General features: G+C 49.2%; 1 protein-coding gene across 1 annotated transcript in view; it reads left to right on the forward strand.

Moving 5' to 3' along the window:
• LOC115660855 (solute carrier family 2, facilitated glucose transporter member 11-like) overlaps positions 1-15,746 on the forward strand; it is a 42,736-nt gene that overhangs the window by 7,365 nt on the left and 19,625 nt on the right. The window contains exons 3-6 of the mRNA XM_030582644.1: positions 4,817-4,977; positions 7,627-7,751; positions 10,085-10,214; positions 11,592-11,740. Coding sequence (XP_030438504.1) covers positions 4,817-4,977; positions 7,627-7,751; positions 10,085-10,214; positions 11,592-11,740 — 565 coding nt within the window. The remainder of the gene's footprint in view (positions 1-4,816; positions 4,978-7,626; positions 7,752-10,084; positions 10,215-11,591; positions 11,741-15,746) is intronic.

Raw genomic sequence — 15,746 nt, forward strand, 5'->3', positions numbered from 1 at the left:
AAAGTTGCAGCCAGAGTGTGGGCAATGTGCTTTCACAAGTTTCTAGGGAGAGCCACCGTGGTCCTTGTCCCGGTCAGGCTAACTCGTCCGATCCACTGTGCAGCGAGGGGTGGGGGGACCATGGCTGCACACAGGCAAGCTGCATAGGGGCCAGGGCGGAATCCACATTGCTGTAGAAGACCCTCCCTCTCTTCCCAGGTAACACGCAGCAGTGATATATCTGGCAGTAGGAAACCCTGTTGAGAATTTAGGGATACTTCAGTGCAGGGCGCCAGGTTCGCGGTCCGTTCCCCCATCCCCCGCCAGCAGGTTGCGAGCACCGCATTGCATTCCGGTCTCCTCCCCCCCTTCCAGCAGGTAGCCAGCACCACATTGCATTCTGGTCTCCCCACCCCCTTCCAGCAGGTCGCGAGCACCGCGGTGCGTTCCGGTCTCCCCACCCCCTTCCAGCAGGTCGCGAGCATTGCGTTGTGTTCCGGTCTCCCCACCCCCTTCCAGCAGGTCGCGAGCACTGCATTGCATTCCGGTCTCCTTCCCCCCTTCCAGCAGGTAGCCAGCACTGCGGTGCGTTCTGGTCTCCCCACCCCATTCCAGCAGGTAGCCAGCACTGCGGTGCGTTCTGGTCTCCCCACCCCCTTCCAGCAGGTAGCCAGCACTGCGTTGTGTTCCAGTCTCCCCACCCCCATCCAGCAGGTCGCCAGCACCGCAGTGCGTTCTGGTCTCCCCACCCCCTTCCAGCAGGTCGCGAGCATTGCGTTGTGTTCCGGTCTCCCCACCCCCTTCCAGCAGGTCACGAGCACCGCGGTGCGTTCCGGTCTCCCCACCCCCTTCCAGCAGGTCGCGAGCATTGCGTTGTGTTCCGGTCTCCCCACCCCCTTCCAGCAGGTCGCGAGCACCGCATTGCATTCCGGTCTCCTTCCCCCCTTCCAGCAGGTAGCCAGCACTGCGGTGCGTTCTGGTCTCCCCACCCCATTCCAGCAGGTAGCCAGCACTGCGGTGCGTTCTGGTCTCCCCACCCCCTTCCAGCAGGTAGCCAGCACTGCGTTGTGTTCCGGTCTCCCCACCCCCATCCAGCAGGTCGCCAGCACCGCAGTGCGTTCTGGTCTCCCCACCCCCTTCCAGCAGGTCGCGAGCATTGCGTTGTGTTCCGGTCTCCCCACCCCCATCCAGCAGGTCGCGAGCATTGCGTTGTGTTCCGGTCTCCCCACCCCCTTCCAGCAGGTAGCCAGCACTGCGTTGTGTTCCGGTCTCCCCACCCCCTTCCAGCAGGTCGCCAGCACTGCGGTGCGTTCTGGTCTCCCCACCCCCTTCCAGCACGTCGCGAGCATTGCGTTGTGTTCCGGTCTCCCCACCCCCTTCCAGCAGGTAGCCAGCACTGCGTTGTGTTCCAGTCTCCCCACCCCCATCCAGCAGGTCGCCAGCACCGCAGTGCGTTCTGGTCTCCCCACCCCCTTCCAGCAGGTCGCAAGCATTGCGTTGTGTTCCGGTCTCCCCACCCCCTTCCAGCAGGTAGCCAGCACTGCGGTGCGTTCTGGTCTCCCCACCCCCTTCCAGCAGGTCACGAGCATTGCGTTGTGTTCCGGTCTCCCCACCCCCTTCCAGCAGGTCGCCAGCACTGCGGTGCGTTCTGGTCTCCCCACCCCCTTCCAGCAGGTCGCGAGCATTGCGTTGTGTTCCGGTCTCCCCACCCCCATCCAGCAGGTCGCCAGCACCGCGGTGCGTTCTGGTCTCCCCACCCCCTTCCAGCAGGTCGCGAGCATTGCGTTGTGTACCGGTCTCCCCACCCCCTTCCAGCAGGTAGCCAGCACCGCGGTGCGTTCCCGTCTCCTCCCCCACCCTTCCAGCAGGCAGCCAGCACCGCGGTGCATTCCGGTCTCCCCACCCCCTTCCAGCAGGTAGCCGCAGACTGCCCCCCCGGCCAGCAGCTCGACAGCTTCATGTTCCCTACTGTCCCCTGTGCAGGCCACCAGCTACCTCCTCTACCCAGTGCTGATAAACCCCAGTGAGCCATCAGTCAGTTTCCCCTCCCAGGTGAAGTCGGGGCAGAAACACTCACCCCATTGCTTGCCATGCCTTCGCTTCCCTGGCCTCTCTGTGTTATGTTAGGTATGTGGGAATGATGCTACAAAAAGTCTACAAACTCCTTCACTGTGTGATAATAAATAATGTAGCCTCTGTGTATTACATGTTTCTATCTATGTTTTTTTTAGTGACCTTGACTAATGCAGCCGGATCACCGGCCTCACGTCGCTTGCAGAATTTGAGAAAAAATCCGCGAAAATCAAAAGAAGAATTGATCAAAGCAGTTATGAATCACTACAACGAGAAAGTAGGAAGACGCAGGAATGGAGAGAGAAAATGTATGAGTGGAGGCAAACACAAAGCAGGAGAAAGGAATTGGCTACCGAAAAAACTTCAAAGCACATGATAAGCCTCCTGGCTCGCCAAACTGACTCTTTCGAGTCTCTCGTAGCCATGCAGGCAGATCTGTACTGTGGTAACCCACAAGCCTCCCAAAGCTCTCTTTCTTGTTCCCCAGTATTTGCACAAAACACCTTTCTCCAGCAGCCAGTTTCTTATTACCCCCAGCTGCCCCCAACACCTGTACGATCACCTACCAGCCCTAATAACTACAATCCTTACCCTGTGCACTCCACCCCCATTACTCTGCAGCATAGTAATCCTGAAGTGCAGCAGACATTGAACAGCAATCCAAACAAGACATATTCAAACCTCTGAATGTACAGTCCACCACCCTAACCCCCCTGGCCTTTTATATACTGTACTTTGAATAAAGGATTTTATGGCTTTTACAATAGTTTTTATTATTGCAGAAAGTGGTAAATACTGTACCCCAAGGTAGAAAGGAGCACAGCAAAGGCACCAAACATTACTGTTGGCTCTCAGCATCAAATTGCTCCCGTAAGGCATCCCTAATCCTTGAAGCCCTTTCCTGGGCCTCTCTAGTAGCCCTGCTCTCTGGCTGTGCAAATTCATCCTCTAGGCGTCGAACCTCGGAGGTCCATTCCTCACTGAATCTTTCACCCTTCCCTTCACAAATATTATGGAGGGTACAGCACGCAGATATAACAGCGGAAATGCTGCTTTCCCCCAAATCTAGCTTCCCATAAAGACACCTCCAGCGGGCTTTCAAACGGCCAAAAGCACACTCCACAGTCATTCTGCACCGGCTCAGCCTGTAGTTGAACCGTTCCTTGCTCCTGTCAAGCTTCCCTGTATACGGTTTCATAAGCCAAGGCATTAAGGGGTAAGCGGGGTCTCCAAGGATCACAGTGGGCATTTCGACGTCCCCTACTGTGATCTTGCGGTCTGGGAAAAAAGTCCCGGCCCTCAGCTTCCTGAACAGGGCACTGTTCTGAAAGATGCGTGCATCATGCACCTTTCCAGGCCATCCTGAGTAAATGTCAGTGAAACGCCCACGATGATCCACAAGCGCTTGCAGAACCACGGAGAAATACCCCTTGTGATTAATGTACTCTGAGGCCAGGTGGGGTGGTGACAGAATAGGAATATGTGTCCCATCTATTGCCCCTCCACAGTTAGGGAAACCCATTTGTGCAAAGTCATCCACAATGTCCTGCACGTTCCCCAGAGTCACAGTTCTTAGCAAGGTGCAATTAATGGCTGTGCAAACTTGCATCAGCACCATTCCAACGGTAGACTTTCCCACTCCAAACTGGTTCGCCACCGATCGGTAGCTGTCTGGAGTTGCCAGCTTCCAGATTGCAATAACCACCCGCTTCTCCACTGACAGGGCAGCTCTCAATCTCGTGTCCCTGCGCCGCACGGTAGGGGCGAGCTCAGCACACAGTCCCATGAAAGTTCTGCAGCCACTGCTCGTCATCCCAGGATTGCAGGACGATGTGATCCCACCACTCAGTGCTGGTTTCCTGAGCCCAAAGGTGCCGTTCCACGGAGCTGAGCACGTCTGTTACTGCCACAAGCAATTGAGTGTCTTGAGCGTCAGGTGTTTCAATATCTTTCAATATAATCGTCTGACTCCTCACTGTCACTTTGCAGCTGAAGGAATAGCTCCACTGCCATGCGTGATGTGCTGGCAACATTCATCAGCAAGGTCCTCAGCAGCTCAGGCTCCATTTGTAACAGAAAGCTCAGAAATCGCGCTGCAGACTCACAATGCCGCCAAACTGCTCGGAATGTGTAGCAAAGCACCACGGGGCATTGGAACAGGAAGCGGAAAGACCCGCACACTTCCTTCCCCTTCCCACAAGCCACAGCGCCAAAATGGGACGAGGTGCTCTGTGGGATAGCTGCCCACAATGCACCACTCCCAACAGCGCTGCAAGTGCTGCAAATGTGGCCACACTGCAGCGCTGGCCCTACACAGCTATACGAACACAGCTGTAACTACCAGTGCTGCAGAAATGTAAGTGTAGCCATGGCCTTAGGAGCATGAATCCTATTGAGTCACACCCACCACACCCCCTTCATTCAGAAGGATGTGAAAGTTCTTTTTGAACTTTATATGGAAGGATCATTGACCCACTACTTAAAGGCAGTTGCCCCTGAGATAAAGCATGACAGCAACACTGCACACAATTGTCTTTTGGAAGTAGGGAGACTATCTTTTGGCTGCACTAGTGAGTCAGGATTCTGCTAATTTGCAGCTAGTTAGCAGGATTTTTGTGTAACACAGCTCTACCGGCAATGGCTGATATTCAGTAAGATGGTTCCCCTTACACATGTTGGCTCTGAGGATGGGATCTCAGGCATTTGGGCTAAGTGATCAATTGTTTATTGAGATGCAAGTTGATTCACCACTCTGCATTTTCAGCACATCCACAAATTCCTAAATGAAACTTGGAGCAGTCGCTATCAGATGGAACTGAATCCAAACTTGCTGACTCTCCTCTGGTCTGTCATTGCTTCCATATTTTCCCTTGGAGGTCTGTGCGGAGCTTACATCGGAGGCAGCATAGCGATTAGATTAGGCAGGTGAGTTAAACATCAATGGAAGGTTTGGCAGCAAATGGATGCTTGGCCTATTTTCTTTTCCTTTTTTGTGACTGGAAAGTGATAAAAGTAAATGGAGAAAGAGCTTAGAAGGAAACAGGCTTTATCCAGAAGACTCTTCCAGTTACCTAACTAGAAACAGAAATCAGTGTTAGCTAATAAGGAATGGGGACTTCTACAGGGACATGATCTCCAGGGTAGCTTCCAGTCACATGAACTTGGAAGAAGAGCCCTGAATTACAACCTGCCAGTTCAGTTCTTCTGATCAAACCCTTACTTCTCCATATCAAATCAGGTCCCTTTATATTTAAGCATATGTGCACTCCATGCAGTATAAAACACGGGCAGTTACATAGAGAACATAGACATTGTTGGCATGTGCACACGCACCCTGCATAGATATACAACCTGCACACTAGTATACGCATGCTGCCAGGGTTGGCACTAAGTGTCCTGATGGCCAGGATGGAAAACACCCCCACCCCCTACCTGTCTGAGGGTGGGGGAAAGGAGTAGAACCACAGGGATGTGGTGCCCAGGATGATTGGTAAGCTTTATTTGTGTTGGGTTTTTCAAAGCGACAGCTGAGACAGCAGGCACCAGAGCAAGGAACAGTGTCCCATGTTCTGAGAAAGCAGTCTTCTGTGAACATGACTGGGCCAAGGCAGGTGACTGACTGGGACCAGAACCTAGAGTCCAGCTCTTACCAGCCCTGCTCTCTCACATTCCTCTGAGTGGGGGAGACTGCCAGCCTCTTAATAATGGTGGAACACACAGGCTGCCACAATCCCTCCTGCCCCACAACAGCACATGGCCCAGGGCACCTTGCTCAGCCCCACCCCCCTGCCATTAGGGTTACCAAATGAGAGGGAGCTGAGTGCTACTGGCGGAGCAAAAAAAAGGAGTACCATGAAATATCGAGACTAATTGCATCCCAACCAAAGATCGGTTGGGATGTGGGACAAACACCTAAATATTGGGACGGTCCCAATTTTATTGGGACATCTGGTCACCCTACCTGGCATCCCCACCTCATTCCCTCCCATCCCTTTGGGCTCTTCTCATTCCCTCGCAGTCCCAGACCTGTGCTCTCCTCCCAGGCCCAATTGCACAGGGGCACCTTGCCCCACCCTCCTGATGAGCTTGCTTTGCACAGGGAGAGCTGGGGAATAAGGGCAGAACGGTGTGTGGAAGGGAATGTAGAAACTCTGACTTTCCAGGGTGGCCAACTCAAAGGAGAGGCTGCCAGTGGGAGCCAGACCCACTAAATGAAAACCACTTGAGTTGGCTTGCAGATACTTCTCTTCCTTGGCTGGCAGGGACTGGAGCCGGGCCTGGTCTGGAGGTTCTATGTCATCTGCTCCCTTCTCTGCCATCCCCAGGGATCTGGTGCTCTTGTATTACCAAAGGTGCTAACATAATCCAGTCACTGTCCAACACTAAACAGTGTTAAACAAGGTCCAGGATTGGTATACAGAGACTTCAGCCTGCTTAGTACCATGGCAAACACACCATTAAAAATCCCTTTAACCTTTTATTAAAGATACAGAAAAAAAGGAAAAACAGTTAAAACATTTGAAATGTAAAGTATTAAATAAGAGTTCATTTTAATAGCATCCCTTGTTCCCTTCCCTTTAGCTGAAGAGAGTTTTAGAAGGAAAAATCCCTTGTCTGGCAGCCTCTCACATGGTATCAAAGACGATAATACCTGTCCTTTGGGGAAGGAGAAGTTAGTTGATACAGGCTGGAGCTGCTGTTAAAGTGTGATTCTATCTCATCTCCGTGGGTGCTGGGATTCAGCTGGAGCTGGTAGGGGTGGTGATGTGACTGGGACCCTCTCTCTGCCCCAATATGGTCAGGACATCCCTCAAGACTAGTATGAAGAAGGTCTGGGCTCCCAGGGGATGGTGGAGGTGGCAGCTATGATGGGAAGCTCTATCCAGTAGCATCCATCTGTTCGTCCTTATTTTCCCCACAAAGTCTCTTTCTTTAAGGACCCAAAAAGGACTGATGGGCGCAACAGACCATTCCCTTATCTTTTTTACACCAATTAGGCCTAAAATCCAGCATACCAGTTTTGGTTCATTAATTTTCAGTTACATGTCTTCTGTTTTTGCTAAGCATGATTTCAACATAGTCTTTAAACCATATCAATAGGCCTTTTTGTTTAGACTGATTGAGTTCTTTCTGTCTGCTTTTTGTACCTTTTCCCATCAACGTTTGTTATTATAGGTTATTGTGACATCTTCCGAACTTTTACATATTTTTGTAGTTGAGCTCACAGTTAGAGTAAATTTATAGCCCCAGTAATCACAACACTGCCCAGGGCGGCCACCCTGATCGCCCATCCTTTGAGCCAGTCCTGCATACTGCAAAGAATGCATACACTTCACAGGTATTCCATAAACACCTTGCATGCTAATAAAGAAACACTCCATGTGCATGAGTGAGATCACATACACACACATTATTAGGCATGTTTGTTTTTAAATATAAAGTAGGCAGGCATCATGTCTCCCAATTTCCAGTGAGTACTGTATTGTTGAAATACAAAGCCTTTTCTCCATACTATTATAAGGCATTTTTCTTATAACAGTATGTTTCTGTGACCTTTGTTATTTTTACTTTCAGAAAAGGAGCTCTTCTGGTGAACAATTTCATAGCGATACTGGCCTCCATTTTAATGGGGATCAGTTTTCCAACAGGATTGTTTGAGTTATTGATGGCTGGCAGATTTTTGATTGGCGTAAACACAGGTAAATGCATTTCTCTTCTTCTTGCCTTTAATAAACTATGGTGAATGGTATTAGAACATACAATTCCTTATTATTATAATCCTTTAGATATTGCTGTAAATGTACATGTTGCTTTACAGACTTGGAGACAGTGATGTTCCCCTACAATCGTTAATGTAAATGCTCATAGACAATATAGAATATCACTACTACAAACTTGTTTCTAGTCTTCTAGACTTTTTGCCCAGTAATCCCTTTTCTATCAAAATCCAGTGACTAGCACAACCCTACTGCTATGTATTGGCCTGGTTGTAATATGAACTCATTATACTGGTAGTAATGGCAAAGAGAATTGTGTTAGATTGACAATATCCTGAACAAAGCTTATGGATTTAAGGTAAGTTAAACCTTACTGAATTAAATCTAATTCAGTAAGGTTTAACTTAACACCTTTGGTGTCCATTGTATTAAAAATGCAATTGTGTATATGTTATTGTGGAATTGTATGTAACTCCTCTAGGGGGTGCCAATGTAATTCCTCTGGCACCTTTGAAGCCACTTCCTGGAGAGGTTTGCAGGTACTACTTCAAACTGGATTCTCTGGGGACCAACAAAGAAAGGGTTTTTGGATAAATATCCTGGTTTTAAACAGGCTCAGGGCCTTCTTCCTGATCTAGTAAATGGATAGGACTCCTGGTCCATGGAGGGTCCCTTATATAAGAGTTGGAAGAACTGGTCTACTGAGACTTTGTAAAAGTCAGTGCTTGTTTTGAACTGAAGTTGTGATGAACTTGGAATCACAAGGAAACCCCTTGGCTGGGGTGTTGAAGGACTTCTCCTGCCAGAGCCCATGTTAGGGTTGGGGTGATCTCTGGTAAGCTTATCAGCGTGCATGTAGGTTCGTTTATTGTCTTTAATAGGTTTTCAATGTAGTGCTCTTACCTTAAGAATAAAAGAGGCTTGCATATCAAAGAGCTATGTGATAACTATAACTGGGCAGTCACACTATTATCCGTCTCTGAAGAGAAAGCAAGCAGGCCTGCTTGAGCAGTCTGTCTCTGCTGGGAACAATACAGTTCAGGCAAGGAACTGGTCAGCCTGGAGACATCTCAGTCAGAAGGGAGAGAGGCTGTGTTTCCACCCAAGAGAGGTGGCAGCCAGGGGAGCCAGGAGCCAGAGTGCGGTTACCACTACTAAACGCACTGCTAAACCACAGAGTGAAAATACGGGTGCAGTTGCCCTGAACTGTGACAAGAAACACTTCTACTCTGACATACAGGGAGTGATGATTTAAACAATAGTATTTGCAGTGGGATCCCTAGCTCAAAAAAAAAATCAGCAATAGATTGTGAGGCAAAAGGGAAGATTGTAAGGGTGGTTGAGAAAGGAATAGGACAGGCTGGGTAGATTCTCGCAGCAGTAATGTAGAGGCAAAAGAACAAGGAGAGGAAAAACTCTGATACAATCAGGGCAAGGCACCTGTGTCAGGAAATAGCATGAGAGTTAAGGGGCAAATCTACATTATTGTGCAACATCAGTGCAGCTGCACCAATGCAGCTGTGCCTCTGTAGCATGTCTGGTGAAGACACGCTATGCTGATGGAAAAGTGCTCTCCCATTGGCATAATTACTCCAACTCAATGAGAGGTGGACGCTATGTGGATGGGAGAGCGTCTCCTGCCAACATAGCGCGGTGTAGACAGCACTTTAAACTGATGTAAGTTACGGTGCTCGGGCTGGAGTGGGGAGGTGTCATTTTCACACCCCTGAGTGACGTAACTTACATCAACCTAAGTTGTAGTGTAGACAAGCCCAAGGTGAGGTGATATCCAATAAAAGATTCACCCAACTTGTCTCTCTCATATCCTGGGGCCGACACAACTACAATAACACTACAAACAAGAAATCATGTGACAGGCAAAATACCTCATCATATGTTGCAGCCTACTGTGGAAAAGATGTCATGGTAGCACAATGCACCAGAAGTCATCCTAGGGATCATGGGACACTCCCGCTAATGTGCGTTCCGTGACTCACTGTTTTGGCAGCAGTGAATTTGGTCCCACATATTCGACAGTAAAATAGGTTAGAATGCTTTAAGTGATTCACAGGCCCTTTGAAGTTTTAGGAGGACTAAAACAGGCAATTACAAAGTGTCAAGAAGCCAGCACAAGCTAATGTTCTGCTAAGGGAGTCTCAAAGCTGCACACATGCCCCTGGTAGTCACTGTCTGAGTAGAACATGGTAACAGGACAAAGTGCCTTGGACACAGGTCCATACAGAATGTTATTTACCAAGTCAAAAGCTAATAAGGTTTAATTTATAACAGGAAAATGTTTCCTCTTCTATTTATAGGTGTTGGCATCTGTGTGCAACCACTCTATATAGGGGAGATTGCCCCAAAACATCTCCGAGGTGCTATGGCCATGGGCAGTTCCATATTTTTGACTGGAGGAATTCTGACAGGACAAATAATTGGTCTAAGGTTAGAAATATAGTCCTTTAGTACCTTGAAATTACCAATTTCTAAAAGGCAACCAAACTCAGCAGTCACCTGCATTAGTCACCCAGCTTCTTCCCATGGCTGTCTCTGTAGAGGAAAAGGGGGAAAATCCCTCCCATACTCACATTGATCAGCTAACTACTAGGTGACTTACATCATGTATCCATCCATCTGTAGGGTTTCCATGTGGAATCATTCTCTCTTTAACTGAGTCAGTCATAGCAACAGCTGTAAATTAGATACATTTATATGCTGCAATGGTATTTCTGCAAGTGTCTAGCTGACGCTTTAGCACAAAACAAGACAAGTGAGCTGAAACATGCAGTTGAAAAGGGTAGAATTGAGAGTAAAGGAATATTTGTTTACATGACATTCTGATAGAACCAGAAGGACCTGCACGTTAGAACATAAGAGCAGCCATACTGGGTTAGACCAAAGGTCCATCTAGCCCAGTATCCTGTCTTCCTACAGTGGCCAATGCCAGATGCCCCAAATGGAATGAATGGAACAGGTAATCATTGAGTGATCCTTCCCCTGTCACCCATTTCCCAGTTTCTGGCAAACAGGGTAGGGACACAGAACCTGATCTGAGGATACTAAAATTAAAAATTTCTTTTATTGAGTTTACGAAAGGCTTCCAGCGGTCATATCAGCCTTTGATGGCTCCAGTACTCTGAATAATAGCACAATGTCTGCTGCTTCTCCCTTCCAGTGCCCAGAACCTTCTGCAGCCTTTTTCCTTTACCTTATACCCATCTCTTGAGCTCCTCTTCCCGCACTGGCCATGAAGTCTCATCAGCGCTTTCCTATACCAATACTACACAGTTAAAAGGATCACAAGGGTAAGGTGGCCACTTTTAAGAATTTGTCCTTGTAGCATCTATTAACATGTTTAAAGCAGCTATCAATATTTTAAATCCCATTGCATTTTTAACAAGTTTACACTGCCCAAAATACATCATGATGTAGGTCCCAGACATAAGCTGAATGAATTCCTCATGTTTTTAGCTTGTTCTAAATTTAATTTCACATTATTGGAAGGTCCTGGCTTGGCAGGTCCTGGAGGCTGAGGTCCTTAGAAATAGTGCAGCATAGACAACAGCAGGGCAAGTTTCCCGTTGATTTGTCCCAACTCTTAGCGAATGGTACCTAGCTTAGGGGTGAAGAGGCAGTTAGTTCTCCCTATGCCATTAATTCTCTTGCCTCTCTGTTGAAGCTGACAAGAAATGGGTGACTTTTGTAACAGGGAGACATTTCACTTAGGAACTGGACTATTTTTCATAGGATCAGTATCTTATTTCTAGCAGGGCACTGAAAGGCCATCAGCAGATACTTACTTTATTTTTGTTTTTCACTCAGGGAATTATTTGGTGGAGAAAAGTATTGGCCTTTCTTGCTTTCCAGCAGCTGTTTCCCAGCATTAGCCCAACTATTCTTTCTCCCATGGTTTCCTGAAAGTCCCAGGTACCTTCTTATTGATAGAGGGGATGAGATGAAATGCACCAAGGGTAAGTTACAGCACTTACTCTCTCCTCCTATCCCTTGAAAACCACAAGATGAATTTATTTCACTCCTCTCTCTTCTCTTCATCTCCCCTGCACAAGTCCCATCTCCCTTCCCTCTCCCAAGAGAATCCTAAAACCCTACAGCCCATGTTCCTTTCCCAGCAGGCTCTCAGCCCTGACACTTCTGGCTCACCTGATCTCATCTACCTGCTCACATCCCCCTGGCTATAGGTCATTTCTCTCTGAGCGCCATGCTAGTTTCTTTGGGCCTATATCCTGACCACTGAATATATGCCACTGTCCCCTGCAGGAGGGACTGGGCACTGCCTTGGTGAGGGGTTAGGAACTCGCAGGAAGGAGAGGCAGGAGGTGTCTGTCGTACAGGCCAGCAAAGGAGATGGGTTCTTGGCAGGACTGGTGTTGCCAACTCTTCCTGATGGGAATTGGCTGGAGCCAGTCTGTGATGATCTGAGAAGCAATCCTTTGCATTTCAGCTGGCCTGGGGGAAAACCCAGGCCCGGCGCTTCCATTTAGGCAACCTAGGCAATCGCCTAGGGAGCCAGGATTATTGGGGGATGGCATTTTGCCGGGGGGGAGTGGCAGGCAGCTCCGGTTGACCTGCCACAGGCGTGCCTGCGGAGGGTCCGCTGGTCCCGCAGCTCTGGTGGACCTGCCGCAGGCATTCCTGTGGATGGTCTACTGGTCCCGCAGCTCCAGTGGACCTCCCGCAGGCACGCCTGCAGCAGCTCCACCAGAGCCGCGGGACCAGCGCGCGGGGTGGCGAAATGGCCGTGCGCCTAGGGTGCAAAAAACACTGGCGCCGGTCCTGGGAAAACCTTTTTGATTGTCTGTCTACTTTTCCCACCTGCCTGCCTCCTGGGGAAGAGCAGCCAATCAGGGCTGCTGCAGGAAGCAGGCAGAGCTCTCCTCTCTCCTCCGGAGCCCAGAAGACATTTTGGGGTAGGGGAGGGAGCAATTTATACCATTACCACATGAGGGGAGGGAGGAGCAGAAAGAGCTAAGTAGTTCACAACAGCTCTGCTTTCTCCTCCTCTCTCTCCCACTGTGAATAATGGGTCACTCTGCTCCCTTTCCTCTCCCTCCCATCCTGGAGAGAGTAAAGGACCCCTCGAGCTGTCCCCCTGCCTGGATGGGGGAGAAGAGGACCATACCCCACCTATCAACCCCTCTCCTGAGAGAGGGGAGTGAAGAACTCCAAGAACTGCAGGAAGAGAAGAGGTGGGAGGGTGAATAATTGCAGGGATGGGCAAGCATGACTCCCAATATGTCCTGTTACTTCCTATTCAGCCAAGGGTGGCTCATTATAAACTTTAGGAAATGGCCATTCTACAAACCAAAAAACAAAACAACAACAAAACCCCCAAACATGGGGGGCTTGTCTATTGCTGTAAGAGTTAATATGAGGAAAATTAATTAATCGATCTTGTATGCATTGTGCAATGACAAAAACCAAAACCAAAACCAAAACAACCACTTTGAAAGCAGATTGCTTCTTTTGGCCATCCCAAGAAAATAAAAGGAATGTGATAGTGGGTTGAGGCAGAGCCTCCAGTCTTAAACTGTTTGGATGTTTATCACCTGGAGAACCATGTTGTGCTCCTGGCCCAGATATGGACTGGTCAGAGCTTCCTTCTGAGCAAGATACACACAAGATCAGGGGTCAGCAACCTATGGCACGTGTGCCAAAGGTGGCACGTGAGCTGATTTTCAGTGGCACTTTTCTAACGGCTTGGGGTCCCGTCTGCTGGCCCCCTGCCAGTCAGCCCCTTGCTAGCCAGGGTCCTGGCTGCCAGCCCTGGTGGCTCTGCTGCTGGCCTGGGGTCCCAGCCACCGGCCCCGCTCAGCTCACTGTTGGTCTGGGGTTCCGGCCACCGCCCCCTGCCAGCCGGGGTCCCAGTCGCTGGCCACCGGCCCCGCTCAGCCTGCTGCTGGCCTGGGATACCAGCCACCAGCCACTGGCCACCAGCCCCCTGCCAGTCAGGGTCCCGGCCACTGGCCTCACTGAGCCCGCTGCCAAAGTGGGGTACCATCCGCTGGCCCTCTGCCAGCTGGGGTCCCATCCAGTGGCCCCACTCAGCACGCTGCTGGCCTGGGGTCCCGGCCACCAGCCCAGGGCTCTGCTCCTGGCCTCGGGCTGGCACTCTGCAGCCGCCCCCAGCTGTGGCCCACTGGCCCCAGCCTTGGGCAGTGAGAGGTGCAGACAGGGGCAAGAGGGGATGCAGTTCAGCACCCCCATCTTAAAAATTGTTCCAGTGCCACTGGGATATTTTTAAGTCCTCATTTGCTGCTTATACCACACACATGGAACAGCGCACTGGGTTTGACGTTGTGTGTGCTGTCTGTCGCAAAAAAAAATTCTGCTGTGAGTTGAGGGGTACATTTTACAAAATGTCAGCTCCTAAGAAAGCAAAGTTAGATGTCCATTCATTTCAGTCTTCTTGGACAGACACATTTGGATTTATTCAAAAGAAGGACACATGCTGTTTGTGCTTTCTGTTGTAAAAGTGTTGTTTGTCACACATCAAGTGTTCGACGACATTTTGAAACAAAGGACAAGGAAACCTTTCGTGATGAAGCAGACAAAACTGAATTGATCAAAAAGGCAGTAGCAGGATATGAGAAGCAAAGCAGTGTTTTTAAATGCTTCAGTGTAAGTAAAAATCAAGCTACAGAAGGAAGTTACAAGATTGCACAGTGCACTGCAAAAAACAGAAAGTCGTTTACAGATGGGGAATATACAAAAGAAGTTTTTCTCAGCCGTTTGGAAGTCTTGTTCAATGATTTGCCAAATAAAGATAAGATTGTATTGTGGCAGAGCTCTGACCTTGCTCCCGTGGGTCCTGCGCTTCTAGGCGGTTACTGAGCCCTTTTCATCATAGGTCTGCAAGGAGGTTGGTGAGAGAACTCCCAGTCTCTGTTCAGCCTCCTGTCCTGACAGGGGCCTGACTTCCCTCCCAGGAGATGTTTCTGTAGCAGTGGGTTGGGGAGAACCCAGGCCTGCCCTCTACTCCAGGTTCCAGTCCAGGGACCCTAATGGTAGCAGTTGTTGGCAGCCAACCTTTCACTGCCAGAGTTGCTACATTTCCCTGGGCCACTTCCCCACAGCTCTCCTGCTTCTCCCTTCTTCACCCTTACCTTAGAGCTCCTTTAACGATGGTCTGAGGGTGTCTTCAGTAACCAGCCCTTCAGCCGCACTTCCTTGCCTCTGGCTCCCTGGCTCTTCCCTGTCTGACTGGAGTGAGCCCTTTTTATAGTATCAGCTGGGCCTTAATTAGAGTCAGGTGGTCACATTAACTGAATGGCCTCACCTGACTCTTTGCAGGTTAATTAGAGTCAGGTGTTCTCATTAGCCTGGAGCAGCCCCTGGTCTGGTCAGTCAGGGAACAGAAAACTGTTAATCCAGTGGCCAGTATATCTGCCTTCTGCTATTCTGCTGTACCCAACTGGCCTGGGTCTATCACAGTATCTAGAATAAAAGAACTGCCTGTCTCTGCCAGAACAGTTGAGAGACACATAAGCAAAATGGCAGAAAACATTAAGGAGAAGCAGACAACTGCGTTAAAAGACACAGCAGTGTTTAGTGTTGCAGTTGATAAGAGCGTGAATATAAACGATGTTCCACATTTGGCAGTTGTTGCAAGATATTGTGCTTCCGATGAAATCCAAGAGGACCTTTGTTGCCTAAAACACCTGCATGACACAAGAAAGGGGGAAGATATAGTGGAAAGTTTTGTAAACCATTTTGAAGAATCAGAAAAATATTTTGTGTGACAAATGATGGTGCTCCTGCCATGGTTGGAAAACAGAAGGGATTTTAAAGTTACTTGAAGATCAAATTGGCTGCCCAACAGTCAAATCTCACTGTATCATCCATCAAGAAAACCTATGTGCTAAAACTTCTAATTCAGAGCTTAATGATGTGATGAATACAGTGATGCGAATTGTGAATTTCCTTGTGGCTCAATCTGCTTTGACTCAGAGACAGTTT

The sequence above is a fragment of the Gopherus evgoodei genome, chromosome 13 (genome assembly GCF_007399415.2).
Source record: "Gopherus evgoodei ecotype Sinaloan lineage chromosome 13, rGopEvg1_v1.p, whole genome shotgun sequence".
Taxonomy (NCBI): domain Eukaryota; kingdom Metazoa; phylum Chordata; order Testudines; family Testudinidae; genus Gopherus; species Gopherus evgoodei.